The sequence below is a fragment of the Chiloscyllium plagiosum genome, unplaced genomic scaffold (genome assembly GCF_037043375.1).
Source record: "Chiloscyllium plagiosum isolate Xiang-an unplaced genomic scaffold, Cpla_swu_hap1 HiC_scaffold_10, whole genome shotgun sequence".
In the NCBI taxonomy this organism is placed as follows: Eukaryota; Metazoa; Chordata; class Chondrichthyes; order Orectolobiformes; family Hemiscylliidae; genus Chiloscyllium; species Chiloscyllium plagiosum.
The window spans coordinates 73,162,247-73,177,718 of record NW_028270148.1 but is presented as its reverse complement, the minus strand read 5'-3'; the positions used below and the strand labels follow the sequence as shown (position 1 = coordinate 73,177,718).

At 39.4% G+C, this 15,472-nt stretch overlaps 1 protein-coding gene across 1 annotated transcript in view; it reads left to right on the top strand.

Annotated features, from left to right (window-relative positions):
- The window catches only part of LOC122553236 (NADPH oxidase 3-like), a 74,029-nt gene extending 59,106 nt beyond the window's left edge, over positions 1–14,923 (top strand). The window contains exons 12-13 of the mRNA XM_087991452.1: positions 27–151; positions 14,574–14,923. Of these exons, the coding sequence (XP_087847578.1) occupies positions 27–151; positions 14,574–14,700 (252 nt within the window). The 3' untranslated portion in view covers positions 14,701–14,923. The remainder of the gene's footprint in view (positions 1–26; positions 152–14,573) is intronic.
- Positions 14,924–15,472: the final 549 nt, after the last annotated feature.

Here is a 15,472-nt window from a genome sequence, read left to right as displayed (position 1 = left end):
ATAGACTGAGACTTGTTTTTCTGCAGGCTGCTCATATTGCCTTGCATTATGAAGAAAACAAAGATGTTATCACCGGGCTGAAACAGAAGACTTTTTACGGCAGGCCAGATTGGAACAAGGAGTTCAAACGCATAGCTGATGATCACCCTGGGTAAGGCCTTTGATGCTTTAATGGATTAGTGATTAATCAATCAGTCATTAATGTATTTTTGTAAAAGATTCAGGCCACAGTCCATAATCCACCTTATAATAAATGACAAACATTTCAGAGATTTTGGAGCTTGACCAAAATAATGTTATAAATTATAACTAGTCAACATGATCACTAACAAAGCAACACTGAACATTTACCCTTGTTAACTCCTTTCTGATGCTAGCCCTATTCAAACTATTTGAAGCAGTGGAAACTGCATTTTCATAATGAGAAGGGTAAGACGGTAAATTTATTGTATCTTTTCTACAATTCATCATGACTCTGAAACCAAGAGTGTAATTGACTTTTGAATATGATCAGATTAGACCGTAAGATGAAGGAGCAATAGTAGGCCAGTCAGCCCATTGACCCTGCTCCACCATTTAATGTGATCATGGCTGATGTAATAATCTTCAACCCTACTTTTCTGCCTTTTCCTCATAACGTTTGATTCCTTTATAGATTAAAAATCTCAGCCTTGAATAAACTTAATGACTCAACATCAAAAGCCCTCTGTGGTAAACACTTCTTTAGATTCACAACCCCAAGGGAAGAAATTCCTCCTCCTTTCTGTCTTAAATGTGATTGTTCCCTCTGGTCCTAGACTCTCCCATGAGGGGTAACTGCATCTACCCTATGAAGTCCTCTAAAAATTTACTGTCATTCAATAAGGCCTCTTTCTTCTATATTCCAACAAATACAGGCCCAATCTACCCAACCTTTCCTCATACGACAGTCCCTCCATAACTGTTATCAGCCAAGGGAACCATTCTCCAGGCTGCCTCAAATGCCAGTATACCTTTCCATAACTGAAGACCTAAACTGTTCACAGTATTCCAGCCATTGTGTGACTGGTGTCTTGCATAGTTTAGCAAAACCTTCTTACTTATACATTCCATTCCCTTTGAAATTAAAAGCCAGCATTCCATTTGGCTTCCCTATTTTCTGCTGAACTTGGCTGCTAGCTTTTTGTGATTCCTGAATGGGGATCTCAAATTCCATTATTCTGTACCTCTCTGCATTGTTTTCAACCAATTAAATAGATTTCAATTCCTGTCTTCCTGCCACAATGCATCACCTCACATTTCCCCACATTGAACTGCATCTGTCAAGTTTTTGCCCATTCATATCTGTCTATATCACTCTGCAGATTCTGCGGTTTAGATATACTTGCTTTCTCACCTAGTTTTGTGTAATCTGCAAACTTGGCTAAAGTATTTTCTCATCCAAGTCATTAATATATATTGAAAATAATTGTGGCACCAGCACTGAATCATATGGCACACCACTAGTTACAGGTTGCCATCCTGAAAATGCCCCACTTATCCCAACTCTCTGTCTTCTATTAGTTAGCCAATCCTCTATCCATCATCATGGGCTTTCATTTTATTGAGTAGCCTAATGTGTGGCACCTCATCAAATGCCTTTTGAAAGTCCAAACATATTACATCTGCAGTTTTCCCTTTATCTATCTTGTTTATAACTTCGTCAAAAATTCTAGTAAACTGTGAGGCATGATTTCCCCTTCACAAAGCCATACTGACACTGTTTAATTATATTATGCATTCTAGATGATCCACTTTTACATACTTTATAATAGACTCTAACATTTTTCCAATAACAGGCAGTAAGCTAGCTAACAGTTAATTGACTTTTGCCTTCTTCTCTTTCTAAATAAAGGTCTGACATTGTCAATTTTCCAATTCTCTGGGACTTTACCGGAATCTAAGGATTCCTAGAAGATTACCACCAGTACATCCACCAAATCTGTAGCTACTTCCTTAATATCCTAAGATAAATTCCATCAGGTCTTTAGTCCAATTAGTTTCCCTAATATTTTACCTAGTAGTAGTTATTGTAATTATTTCCTCTCCTTCATTTTTCACTTGAATGTTTATTACTTTTGGAATGCTATTTGTGTCGACTGATGCAAAACAGTTATTCGACTCCTCTGAAATTTTCTGGTTTCCCTTAATAATTGGATCCCATGTTCAATTTGGCTTCTTTCTTCCTTTTTAGGTATTTAAAGAAACTCTTGCTGTCCATTTTCATATTCCTTGCAAGTTTACCCACAAAACTTATTTTCTCTCTCCTTACATACTTCAGTTGAGCATAGTTCACCATATTACAACAGAGCTAAATAAGAGATAAATTAAATATCAAAATTAAATAGACAGGGCAAAATTTCTGATTTGAAAGTCTCAATTTTAATCCTTTTTACAGTTTCTTGAGAACTTGCAGCCACAAAAATATTTAAAGCCCATTAATTGTCGTAATTTATTGTTGAGTTTGAGTATTTTGTATTCAAATATTGTTTACACATAATACTTAGAATTCACTTATTTATTACTGTTATTACTGACATGCAAAATTTTAGGAATAGAGTATGTATGCAACAACTGATCTCTGATTTGCAGTGTTCAGTTAAAAAAAGCCAGTACACTGGGCTTGTCGTTGGGGTGGAGGTCTTCCTCATTCATTGTGGAGGTCCTGAGAAATATGCATAGCATTCTGAACGCGGTTTCTCATGGTTGTATAACACAAGACTTGTATAACGCAATATTAACCCCATAAATTAACAAGAAGTGGAGTCGCAGGTAGATAAGATAGTGAAGAAGGCATTTGGTATGCTTTCCTTTATTGGTCAGAGTACTGAGTACAGGAGCTGAATGAGCATGGAATAACAGATCCAGTGCAAATTGTGACTTAAGTGGGCCTATTTAAGCTATGCATTGCTAGAGAAATTGTTTAAAAGGACCTGTAACATGGTCAGAGTATTAAGTACAGGAGTTGGGAGGTCATGTTGTGGCTGTACAGGACATTGGTTAGGCCAGTGTTGGAATATTGCGTGCAATTCTGGTCTCCTTCCTATCAGAAAGATGTTGTGAAACTTGAAAGGGTTCAGAAAAGATTTACAAGGATGTTGTCAGGGTTGGAGGATTTGAGCTATAGGGAGAGGCTGAACAGGCTGGGGCTTTCTTCCCTGGAGTGTCAGAGGCTGAGGGGTGACCTTATTGAGGTTTATAAAATTATGAGGAGCATGGATAGGATAAATAGACAAAGTCATTTTCCTGGGGTTGGGGAGTCCAGAACTAGAGGGCATGTGTTTAGGATGAGAGGGGAAAGATATAAAAGAAACCTAAGGAGCAACCTTTTCAGGCAGAGGGTGGTACGTGTATGGAATGAGCTGCCAGAGGATGTGGTGGAGGCTGGTACAATTGCAACATTTTAAAAGGCATTTGGATGGGTGTATGAATAGGAAGGGTTTGGAGGGATATGGGCTGGAGGGATATGGGCTGGGTGCTGGCAGGTGGGACTAGATTTGGTTGGGATATCTGGTTGGCATGGACGGGTTGGACCGAAGGGTCTGTTTCTATGCTGTACATCTCTATGACTGTATGTAATATTACTGTCAATACCTCACATGCACGTGTGCGCGCACACACACAAACACATGTGCGCACACACACACACACACAGACACAAACGTACATCACACAACAGGTACAAAAAATGTTAAAATATAGAAAAGTTTGTGGAATGCAGATCTGCATGAATGTCCTGGATTTTATGTGGTGGTAATGATTTTTCTCCTGAGCTTAAAAGTCAGGAGTAAGCTATTTCTGCTGGAAGTTCTAAGTCTATTGTAAGTCCATCAGACCACTAGACTAGATTCCCTATGGTATGGAAACAGGGCCTTCGGCCCAACCGTCCGAAGAGTAACCCACCCAGGCCCATTCCTCTACATTTACCCCTGACTAATGCACCTAACACTATGGGCAATTTAGCATGGCCAATTCACCTAACCAGCACACCTTTGGACTGTGGAAGGAAACCGGAGTACCCGGAGGAAACCCACGTAGACACGAGGAGAACGTGCAAACTCCACACAGACAGTCACCCAATACAGGAATTGAACTCGGGTCCCTGGTGCTGTGAGGCAGCAGTGCTAAGCACTGAGCCACCATGGCACCCCACGGTATTCTTAGCCATTAATTGCCTAAGAATGATTTTGAGGAAATCTTGTCTCTAAAATCAGACTACCATTTGAATATATCCCTTTCTAGTCACAGCAGTGTTACTAAGCATAGTGGCCAATGCTGGGACTGAGGAGCTTTGCAGCCAGATTAGAAGGTGAGTGCAATAGGCCCTGACAAGTATGATGGAGAGCTGGAAATGTAGCATTTATTATTTAGCACTTTGTAATCAACCAGACTTTTAGGTTACCATTAAACAATGATTTTAATGTACTATACATGATAGTGAGGCTACTGAGCTGTGCTGTACAGGAATCAACATCCTACCAGAGATTATACTTGCACAAGACTACTGAGATCACAGCTAACCAGAGGCTCATCCACATATGCATTAAATCCTATCATCATAGACTTGATTTGGGAGGATGCAAGACCAATCAAGAAAATAGGGGGACACTGAGTGGGGTCAGAAATAACAGCATTCAGCACATACTCTTTCCACCCTCTCATTTTGGGAAAACAAATTGGCCATTAAGGGCCTTAATTGGTTCAAGAGCAAGCAGGCCTCCCAGTTCTTCTTCACCATGAGTAAAGTACCAGTGGAAATGAATGGGTAACAGGCATGGCACCAATGCCACGGCATCCAATCTGAAATTCCCCAATGTCCTGATCCAAACTGATTGGTGTGGCGAGGTTGGGGATGGGTGGAGAACAGATCACAAAATGTCACCCTGCCCTGGATATTCAGAGTCAAGGAGACTCTGTGCCCTATTGAAAATGCTACAAGGGAACCTGGATCAGGAAGACCTGCCTCTATTTCTGATAGATCCTATTTGTAGGGGGAAGCAGCAGGATATGATTCATTTGGAAAACTGCAGAGTTCAAACAGATCCCATTTTTGCTGGTAACTCCTCTTGCAGTGTGCAACTTAGGATTTTTAAGTAGAAATATGAACTTGTGTAAGATGGATAAGGCCCATGGAACTGTCAAGTTATTAAATCCCTATGTTTTTAAATTTTGAAAACATAAACCAGCCTACATCACCCCTGAATTGAAAAAGAATCTGGTGTGCCTACCATTTCAATAGTTGTTTGTTGACATAAAACTGAAAATACCTTTATTCGATGAGTATTTTTTGACTGCCTGCATAACCCATAATTATCATAGTGGGGAGGTGGAGTAGTGAGGGTTTGTTACCATGAAGAGCTTATTAAGGGACTATCTGTCTTTGATGTAGAATTACAAATGCATTTTGTACCTTTTAAGAAGTATTATAATTTTGAAGGCATTTAGATGTATTGAACTGGCTTTTATCCATGAGTGTTTTTAATTTTATATATTTTGTAAAGTGATACTTATAATTTAATTTTATTACATCTCAGGAGGGCTCCAGAGGTCAGCTATGGTAGATACTGGGTTAGTAGGCATGGAAAGTATAAAGATAGAAAGCAATAGAATATATGACTTGGCATAAGGTGGTATTAAGTTAACATTAGGCTACAAAGAACAATTGGGGTTAGTAGCAGGGAATGGATTGCCATGGAATGTATGAAGAGTCATTGGGGATAGGTAGATTGGCACAGATTGAGATATGTGGGGCCATGGGTGTGGGTAGGGACATAGGTTTGTACGGATGGGATATGGACAGTGTGTGAGGAGTGTGAAGAGGTGTGACAAATGAGGGGTAGAGGGCTTGTCTGCTTTGATTACTTGGATAGAATCCCAGAGCACTGAGGCAGACGTTTTAAACATGACTGGTCTGTGACCTAATTTAATTTACTTATCTTGCCTTATATCTTTGGTGCCTTTGGCTAAAGAAATGCTTTCAATCAGTTTTAAAATTAACAATTAAATCTAGCATCAACAGCTTTTTACTGAAGTAAGTTCCAAACTTCCTCCTTTGTGTGCAGTAAAGTATTCCTGCTTTCCTTATTGAAAGGTTTGGTTCTAATCTTTAGGCTATATCCTCTAATTCTAGTCTCCCCATCCAATGAAAAACCCATATCCCTATTCACTCTTTCTTTCTCCTTAATGTCTTGAAAATATTAGATCAAATCACCTTTTAACCTTTTGAATCACAATGGATATGTTTGAACTTTTTGCAATATCACTCTGAAATGTAAACCTTAAGGTCTGATCATTATTCTGGTGAATCTAGACTGAATTTCTTTCAATGCCAGTACATTCTTTCTGAAGTGTCATGCCCAGATTTGCTCAATTGTGGCATGAATAGGACATTGCAGAGCTGAAGCATGGCTTCGACCTCCTGGTATTCAATTTCTCTAATTAGGCTAACATTCTATTTAATCTGTCAAATTATTTTCAGTACTGTGGCTGTTTTGATTCTTATTTCCGTTACATGTTTTTGTGTATATTTTCTACAGCTTCCTGTTACATGTTAAACACCATTTGCCTCTTCATTACCCTGCACATCCACTCTGAATCCTCCCCTCCACTAATTAGTTTAAAGCCATATCTCTAAACACAGTTCTACAACTCAAGAGGATACTGGTTCTAGCATGACTCAAATAAAGCCCAACCTAATGAAACAGCTCTCTTTTTATCCAATACTACTGCCAGTGCCCCATGAATCAGAACTCATTTTATCCACACTGATCTTTGAGTAATGCATTTACCAGTGCAATCTTATTGCTATATGCTAATTTTAACTAGGCCCAGGTAGAGGACTGGCAATTACTATACTTGTGGTCGGCTTTTCAATTTATCCACTCTTAATCCCTCAGCAGAACTCCTTTTCTAGTCCCACCTTTATCGGTATCTGTGTAAGCCAAGACAACTGGATGCTTCCCCTCCCACTCTAAGTTCCTTTCCAGCCCAGGAGAGATGTCCTGAACTTTGGCACCAAGTAAGCACCACAGTCTTTGGGACTCTCTGACTTTGCTGCAAAGAACATGCATCTATTCCTTGAACTATTCTTCCCCCATTTGAATGGCTCTCTGGATCATGATGCAGTGGTCAGTGTGTTCATCTTCTGTCTAAGCTGTGCTCTTATCTATACTGGGAACAAGAACATTGTAGCTATTGGGTAAGGGCAGTAACTGAGGCTCTTCAAAAGCTTAATTCTGGACCAGCATACCTGCTCTTAGTCACAGACTCTCGTGTCTCTGACCACTGATCAAACTTGATATAATAAATCTGAGGGGTGTGACTGTATCCAGAAACTCTCCCCTACTCCCTGATGTGTTAAAATGTCTGCAGCTCTGATTCCAACTCATCAGCTCTGTACGAAATTTCAAGGCAGTCGGCATTAGTGTCAGGAGACTAAGAAGCTCAGAGGAGCAAAGTGATCTTCAGGGATCCCTGAAGATAGCAGGACAAGGTTATAAGGATAGTTAATAAGAGATATGGAATGCTTACCTTTATCAGTCAAGGCATACACTATCGGAGCAAGAAGGTTGTGTTGGAGCTGTACAGAACTTTGGTTAGGGCACATCTGGAGAACTGTGCAGTCCTGGGTATACACGATATGAAGGGTGTGATTGCGATGGAGGGATGCAGAGTAGATTCAACTGGAGGTTGTTTGGGGTAAAGCATTTTACCCATGAAGAGAGACTGAGTAACTGGTTGTAAGTTTGCTTGCTGAGCTGATAGGTTTGATTTCAGACATTTCATCACCATACAAAGTAACATCATCAGTGAGCCTCTGGCAAAGTGCTCATGTTATGTTCTGCTTTCTATTTAGGCGTCTTGTTTCTTTGGGTGGGTGATATCATTTCTGGTTCTTCTTCTCAGAGGATAGTAGACAGGGTCCAAATCGATGCATTTACTGATGGGGTTCCAATCTGAGTAGTCTGGCAGTCATTCAGAGATGTCTTTGATGTAAGGTAATGTGGTCCGAGTTTCTAAGCATGTTGTGTCTGCTTGTTTGGGTTTGTTGTTGGGAAATTGGCAGACTGTGTTTATTGGATACTTGTTCTTCTTGGATACGCTGTATAGTTATTTTTCTTCAGCTGTTCATAGTTCGTGGGTGCTGCAGTGTGTGGTGGCTTGCTGAAATAATGTCCTAATTAAGCTCTGTTTATGGGTGTTGGAATGATTGCTTCAGTGGTTAAGTATTTGGTCTGTGTGTATTGTTTTCCTGTAGATGCTGGTTTGAAGTTCTCCATTAACTGTTTGTTCTATTGTGACAGCTCGGAATGGGAGTCTGTTGGTGTTCTCCTCCCCTTTAGTGAATTTTATGCCAGTAAGGATATTGTTGATGGTGTTGTAGGTTTCCCCTAATTTGTTCCATTTTGTGATGACAAAGGTGTGGACCAAAAGTTTAGGTTAGGTATTTGGGAGGGCTGTTTGTTTGAGTTTCTGCATTACTGCTTCTGCTAGGAATCCAGATATTGGTGATCCCATGGGTGTTCCGTTGATTTATTTGTAGGTCTTGTTATTGAATGTGAAGTGGGTTATGAGGCACAGGTCTACTAACTTGGGGATGTTATCTTTGCTGATGAAGTTGGTGCTATCTGGTGTTTGTGTCTTTGATTCCTCTAGTAGTGCAGTCAGTGTTTCTTTGGCGAGGTTGTCGTTAATTGATGTGAACAGGGCTGTTACATCAAAGGAGACCATTATTTCATCCTCTTCTATCTTGATGTATTTGATGGTGCTCAGGAATTCTTGGTGGAGTAAATGGAGTGGCATGACTTCCATTAGGTATTTGTTTTTGGTGGAGTTCTTTGGCTAGTCTATAAGTCAGTGTTCCAGGAAGTGAGACTGTGGGTCTGAGGAGGGCCCCTGGTTTGTGTACTTTAGGTAGTCCATAGAAGCAGGGTGTGTTAGATCCATTCGGTTTCATTTTTGGAAGTCTGTCTTGTTTATTTGTCCTGATTTCTGAAGCCTTTTCAATGTGGCTGTGACATGGTTTTTTTAGTTGTGGGGTCAGGTCTATCACCACCTGTTAGTAAGTATCAGTATCTGCAGGCAGTGAGTTCGCTTTTTCAATGTACTCCGTTCTGTTTAGAAAGATGCTCATGCACCTTTGTCTGCAGGTAGCATTACAGTATTTTTGTCTTTTTTTGAGTCTTTCTAGGGCTTTCCTTTCCTGTGTGTTGAGTGTGTTTCTTTCCTTTTTCCTGCTTAGTGTTGGTGCCACTGGTCTCTCTGGTCTGCTGGGTTTCTTCTGTGAGTCCGTTGTCCTTCAGTGTTGATTCTAATGCCACTAGAAAGTCCTTTTTGTCTGCATACCTGTAGTTGTAGTCTAACCCTCTTACCAGGACGGCTTTTTCTGTATCTGTTAGTGGTTGGTCTGATAGGTTTTTTATCCAAGCCTCTGTGTTGTCTGCGTTGTTCTTTTTTGTGAGCTTGTCCAGTTTATTCCTGTAGGGGTAGTTTTTTCATTTTCTGTGTTTGCTGCTATTTGATGCTTATGGACCATTCTAGTGTGTCTGTCCATTTATGGTCTGTCACATTAGTATATAAAGTTTTCTCAAATCTTCTCAAAAATCGCAGAGACTGAGTATGGTCAGGTATTTTTACTTGGAGCAGAGAGGTGAGGTAAGGATCTGATTGAGGTCTATAATATTAAGAGGCCGTGGCTAGGGTAGATACAAAGCAGCTGTTCCCCTTTGTTGAAATGTCACGAACAAGGGCACAGCCTTGTAAAGTGAAAGGCTCTGGTTTGCAGTGGATTTGAGGAATGATTTTTTTTCACCCAGAAGGTAGTGGTGGTCTGCAATACACTGCCTGGCAGGGTTGAAATAGTAACCTCAACCTTTAGAAAGTACTGAATAAACATGTAAAGTTCATAATATTCAAAACCATGGGCTTAGTATATGTGCTCTTCAGCTGTAATAAATCAAAAAACACAGAACTATTCACCAACCGCCTACCTGTTTTTTCTACAATGTAACTCTTTAGCTCTTTGAAGTGAAACAAGTTGAAGGGACTCTGCTGCTAATTTTTATCACTCATGATGTTTGAGAAACTGATAACTCTGCTCTCTCTCACCTTTTTTTTTATAGAACTGCTGCCCTGCTCTCACAAATCTTCATGACGTTGCTGTTACTTATCTCTGTCTTGCTGTTTCAGGAACAAAGGCCCCATCATCTTTCGTGCTCAGTCTGCTTCACTGCAATGCTCACTCGCTGCACACTGCTCCCAATCCACTTAATACCGATGCTAACTACCTGCACACTTCTCTCAGTCTCATTCCACTCAGCTAATTTACTAACCTGATCTATAATTTCTCTCCAATTCCATAAATTTCAATTCCTAGGGGACTTTATCAAATGGTTCTGGAAGTGCACGACAATAACATACACAGACATTTCCCTGTCCGTGTTTTTTTTAACTTTCATTATATCCTGAATTACCATTGAAGTGATTTTATCCTTTTTCATTCAGGCCACTCCATCCCCTCCAACAATTTTCCTTATCCTTCCTAAGGAACCAAAAACTGTCAAATTTGGTTTCCATTCCTAAATGTTTGGCAACTATGTGCAAATACTTCCAAATATATAAAAATGGAAAATCAGAGCAAGAGTAGGCCATTTGAACCTGCTTCACTATTCACTATGCTCATGGCCTATCATTCCAGTTCTCATTTTCTTCCTTTGACTCCTTTAGCTCTATGCTAAATTTATCCAGTTTTTCTTGAAAACATTCAATATTTTTTGCCTCAACTGCTTTCTGTGGTAGAGAATTCGACAGGTTCATCATCTTTGAATGAAGAAATTTCTCCTCAACTCAGACCTAAATGACCTACCCCACATCCTTAAACTGTGACTCCGGGTTCTGGACTCCATAATCTTTGGGAACTTCCTTCCTGTGTTTACTCTGTCTAGTCCTGTTAAAATTTTGTACACTTCTATAACATCTCCCCTCATTCTTCTAAACTCCAATGAATACAATCTTAACCAAGATTTGGAGATGCTGGTGTTGGACTGGGGTGTACAAAGTTAAAAATCACCCAAAACCAGGTTATAGTCCAACAGGTTTAATTGGAAGCACACTAGCTTTCGGAGCGTCGCTCCTTCATCAGGTGGTAGTGGCCGCTACCACCTGATGAAGGAGCGACGCTCCGAAAGCTAGTGTGCTTCCAATTAAACCTGTTGGACTATAACCTGGCGTTGTCTAGTCTTAACCAATGCAGTTTATATTTGTACTTCAGTTCTGCCATCGTAGGAACCAGTATAGTATACGTTCATCGCATTTTCTCCAAAGCCAGAATATCATTCCAAGTATGGTCTCACCATGATTCCTGAAGAAGGGCTTATGCCCGAAACATCGATTCTCCTGTTCCCTGGATGCTGCCTGACCTGCTGCGCTGTTCCAGCAACACATTTTTCAGCTCTGATCTCCAGCATCTGCAGACCTCACTTTCTCCTCACCAAGGTCCTGTACAGTTGCAGGAAGATATCCCTGCTCCTATACTTGAATCCTATCTCTACGAAGGCCAACATACCATTTGCCTCCTGTTGTATGCAAGCTTACTCTCAGTGACTTGTGTACGTATCATCCAGGTTTTGTTGCAATCTGTCGCATTTCAGATAATAATCTCTCTTCCTGTTTTTGATACCAAAGTGAATAACTTCACAGTATACTTCACATTATACTTCATCTGCCATGCATTTGCCTACTCACTCAACCTATCTAAATCACACTGAAACATTTCTGCATCTTCCTCACAGTTTACCCACTAAGTTTGTGTCGTTTGCAAATTTGGAGATATTCTATTTAGTTTCCTCATCTAAATCATGAATGTACATTGTGAATAGCTGGGGTCCAAATACTGATCTTTGTAGCACCTCCCTAGTTATTGCTGGTCACTCAGAAAAAGACCATTTACTACTACTCGTTGTTTCCTGTCCACCAACCATTCTCTATTCATTTCCATAAACTACCCCCAATCCCATGCACTTTAATTTTACATGTTTAAATGGGACTTTTGCTTACTGTTATATGGGACCTTACTGAAAGTTCAAATAAAGTTCCAGTAGCATTAGCATTATTTCCCTATTGTAAATCCATCCTGACTGTGACTGGCCCTGTCATTGTTTTCCAAGTGTTTTGCAATTAAATCTTTTATAATGGATACTGGCATCTTCCCTACTACCATTGTCAGGCTAGACTTAAATGTAAATTAAAGTTATAATTGAATTTGTGCCAAGAATTGATTTAGTTTGTCCCTTTTCCTTATCCCAACCTATACTTGACTCTCTTTTGTTATTTTGTGAACTATCATTTGTATTTTTTTCCATCTGAGCACTCCCACTCCCCCACATCACCTCGCAATATTTACTGGTTTCAGGTCATTGTGACTGCTCAATTTGCCCTGGTCAGAGCCAGTTTAGGTGAAGCCCATTTCTATGATATATTATTCCTCTTCCAGTGTCCCATAGACTGGAATTATACTCAGCCACACCACTCCTGAACACATGTTTATCTCCATATAAATTTGCATATGGCACAGTTGATAATCCAAGGATGGTAATCCTTGAGGTCCTGCGATTTTTAGTTCCTACAATTACCATATCATGTCTCCTTCTCCTCCTCTCCCTCCTCCCTTTGGACTATATCTCTTGCCATGGTTTGCAGTCTGGTTACCTTCTAACAGACTTTTTTCAAGTACATGGTTCAGATACGATATGATAACTTTGCATGGTTTCTCATTCTCTATCTTACTTGGGTTCACCTAACTGTGCACTTTTATTTACACAAACCTATATGGAACCTGTCCCTGGTACAAGGTGTGACCAATACATGGAATAAATGATACCCTTCCTTCATATGCCCTTCTCTCCAACTCGCACATCAACTCAGTGATTCTGAATTTGCGAGGTTCAAGATGGAGACTTCTAATGCAGATTTCATTGTCTACCAGCTCCTATATACTGTACTCCAAAATAGAAACTGTGCTGATTTTTTTTACTTTTACCTTAGGATAAGTGAATAATACTATTTTATCTAGTTATTAAAATACTGTAAATGTGCTTATCTTCCTTCACAGTAGCTTACACGTTTAGGGGTTTTACATGTTTTACATCTTTAAAAACCTGCTGCCTCAGCTTCCACTAATTTAGTTTTTTTTTAAATTCTGTATTTAACCAATATTTGCTCAGAAGAAAACATGTTGCAACATACTGCAAGTGTAAAAAAATTGGCTTCAGAAGGCAATTTAAAAAGGCAAACCAAGCACCCAGGGTTCATTTCTAGATGGATAGAACTGAAAAGCAGAGAAGTTATGGTAAATTTTGTTACAGCAGACTTTGATGACTAGTCAGTTCTGGCATTCACATGATTAAAAGGATAGTTATTGAGGAATTGTAGGAGATGTAGAAAGGATTCACAAGGAACAGTAAAATGTTTCCACTTGTAAGGGAATTCAAATCTAGAAGAAATACATATTAGACAGTTACCAATAAATTTAATTTTCAGGAGAAACATCATTACTGAGGCAAGTGGTAAGAATTTGGGGCATATAAGCACATATGGTGATGACAATTCATCAGAATCTAAGGTTAACTCTATTTTTGTTTTCGTGATGCTGCCTTTTGGATATTTCCAGCATTTTCTATGCTTCTTTAGATTTATAGTATCTGCACTATTCTGATTTATGCCACCACATAGAGTAGTTGAGGTATTTAGATGCATTGAAGAGTTATTACATGAAAAAAGAAGAAACTACATTCCTTCTAATTTCTCCATAAAAGAGCCTCCAGGGTCCATGCATGGTAATGGCTGAAGAAACTGGAAGTGAATGTGTCACAGCAATAACTCCCAGATCAGCATGCATAAATCCTGGGAATGGCCACATAGCCACACAGTTCAGAGACAACATTGGTGAGGAATGCCCATAGTGTTAGATGAAGTCTTGTGTGGAACTTAAGCAACAGATTAGTTGGCTTAAATAACGTATTTTCTCTGTTATATACTTGATGAAACTCAACCAACTCAGGTATGGCAAAAAAATTATTGCATCAAGTAATTCTTTTGCACAGAAAACAATCAAATTTCTTGCAAATTATATTTTAAGCATGATACATTGCTTTTTTCCCCCTTTAGTTACCTTTACCTTGTACTAACATCCATAAACTACTTGCAGTGAGTTGCAACTGATACATATCAAGAGTGTTTACATGGGTCATCCATAACATAAATTGAATGTCGTATATTCAGTCATATAATTCATTCACAGTATGTTTCCCATTTAATGCAGAGAAGACCAGAATATGTTAATTTTCATAACTGTAGAAACAGGATTCATCAGTAAATGATCCAATTTTGTATCGAAGAAGTGACCGCAAGCTGATGGCAGCTGAGTGCAGTGATGTGCTCGACCTCTTTGCGCAATTGAATGCCAATCTGTGGTATGAACATACAAATTAGAATGCTAACAGTATGGGAAGTACAAGATGCCTTGCCCTGAATTGCCTCTAACCTTTCATTTTCATTAGGGCCAACATTGGTGTGTTCTTCTGTGGACCTAATGACCTCTCGCATGTTCTTCACACAATGTGCAATCTTTACTCATCTGCTAATCCCCAAGGTGTTCAGTTCCACTACAACAAAGAAAATATGTAAAATCTGTGCAACTTCTAGAAATGATTATTTGCCAGGGGGTGAATTGTAATGCATAGGGTGTAATCATTTTATTCCTGCAGTTATATTGTTTGCAACAACTAGCAACAAAAGTAACAATATACAGTAATCAAGAATATTTTATGCATACTGCTTTACAATGAATTGTGTATGCAATGTGAGCATGCAATGATTTTTTTCATATCCCAATACACTAATATTTTCTTTTACTTCAGTGTTAACACTTTCTTGTTTTAAAAAAGAACATTTTGATGAAGGTAGAGATTTCTAAAGTTTATACCTGTCTGACAAAAGTGATTGCATCTGCCTCACTAGGATAGTGAACTGGAACTACAAAAAAAAAGTTAAGGGCAGTTCAATGATCCCTGTTCAGTGTTTGCTCAGGTGAACCTTTCGGTTTGTCAGTGCACTGCTCTTTCATCTTCCTTTTCTAGGTACTTTCACTTGTTTGCAGGAGGTACAGGTCAGCTGGTTCACATTTATAAAGTTTTGATTTAATTGCTAAAATGTCATAACATACAACAGTTGATGTGGGAAAAATTGACTGTTTGTCTTCAGGTGTGAGGATAGCTCTCTCCCTTTTGAAGATCTGATGGCTTCTTGCAAACATTTACACCCGTAAACTGTGTAGCTATTTGGGAACCAATCACATAATTATAGGTAGGCAGAGGACCTTTGTTATTGATAACCAGTCACCATTCACAGACTAATCAGCTACTCGTTGCTGGCCAAATCTCCAGCTGTAAGCAGGCCC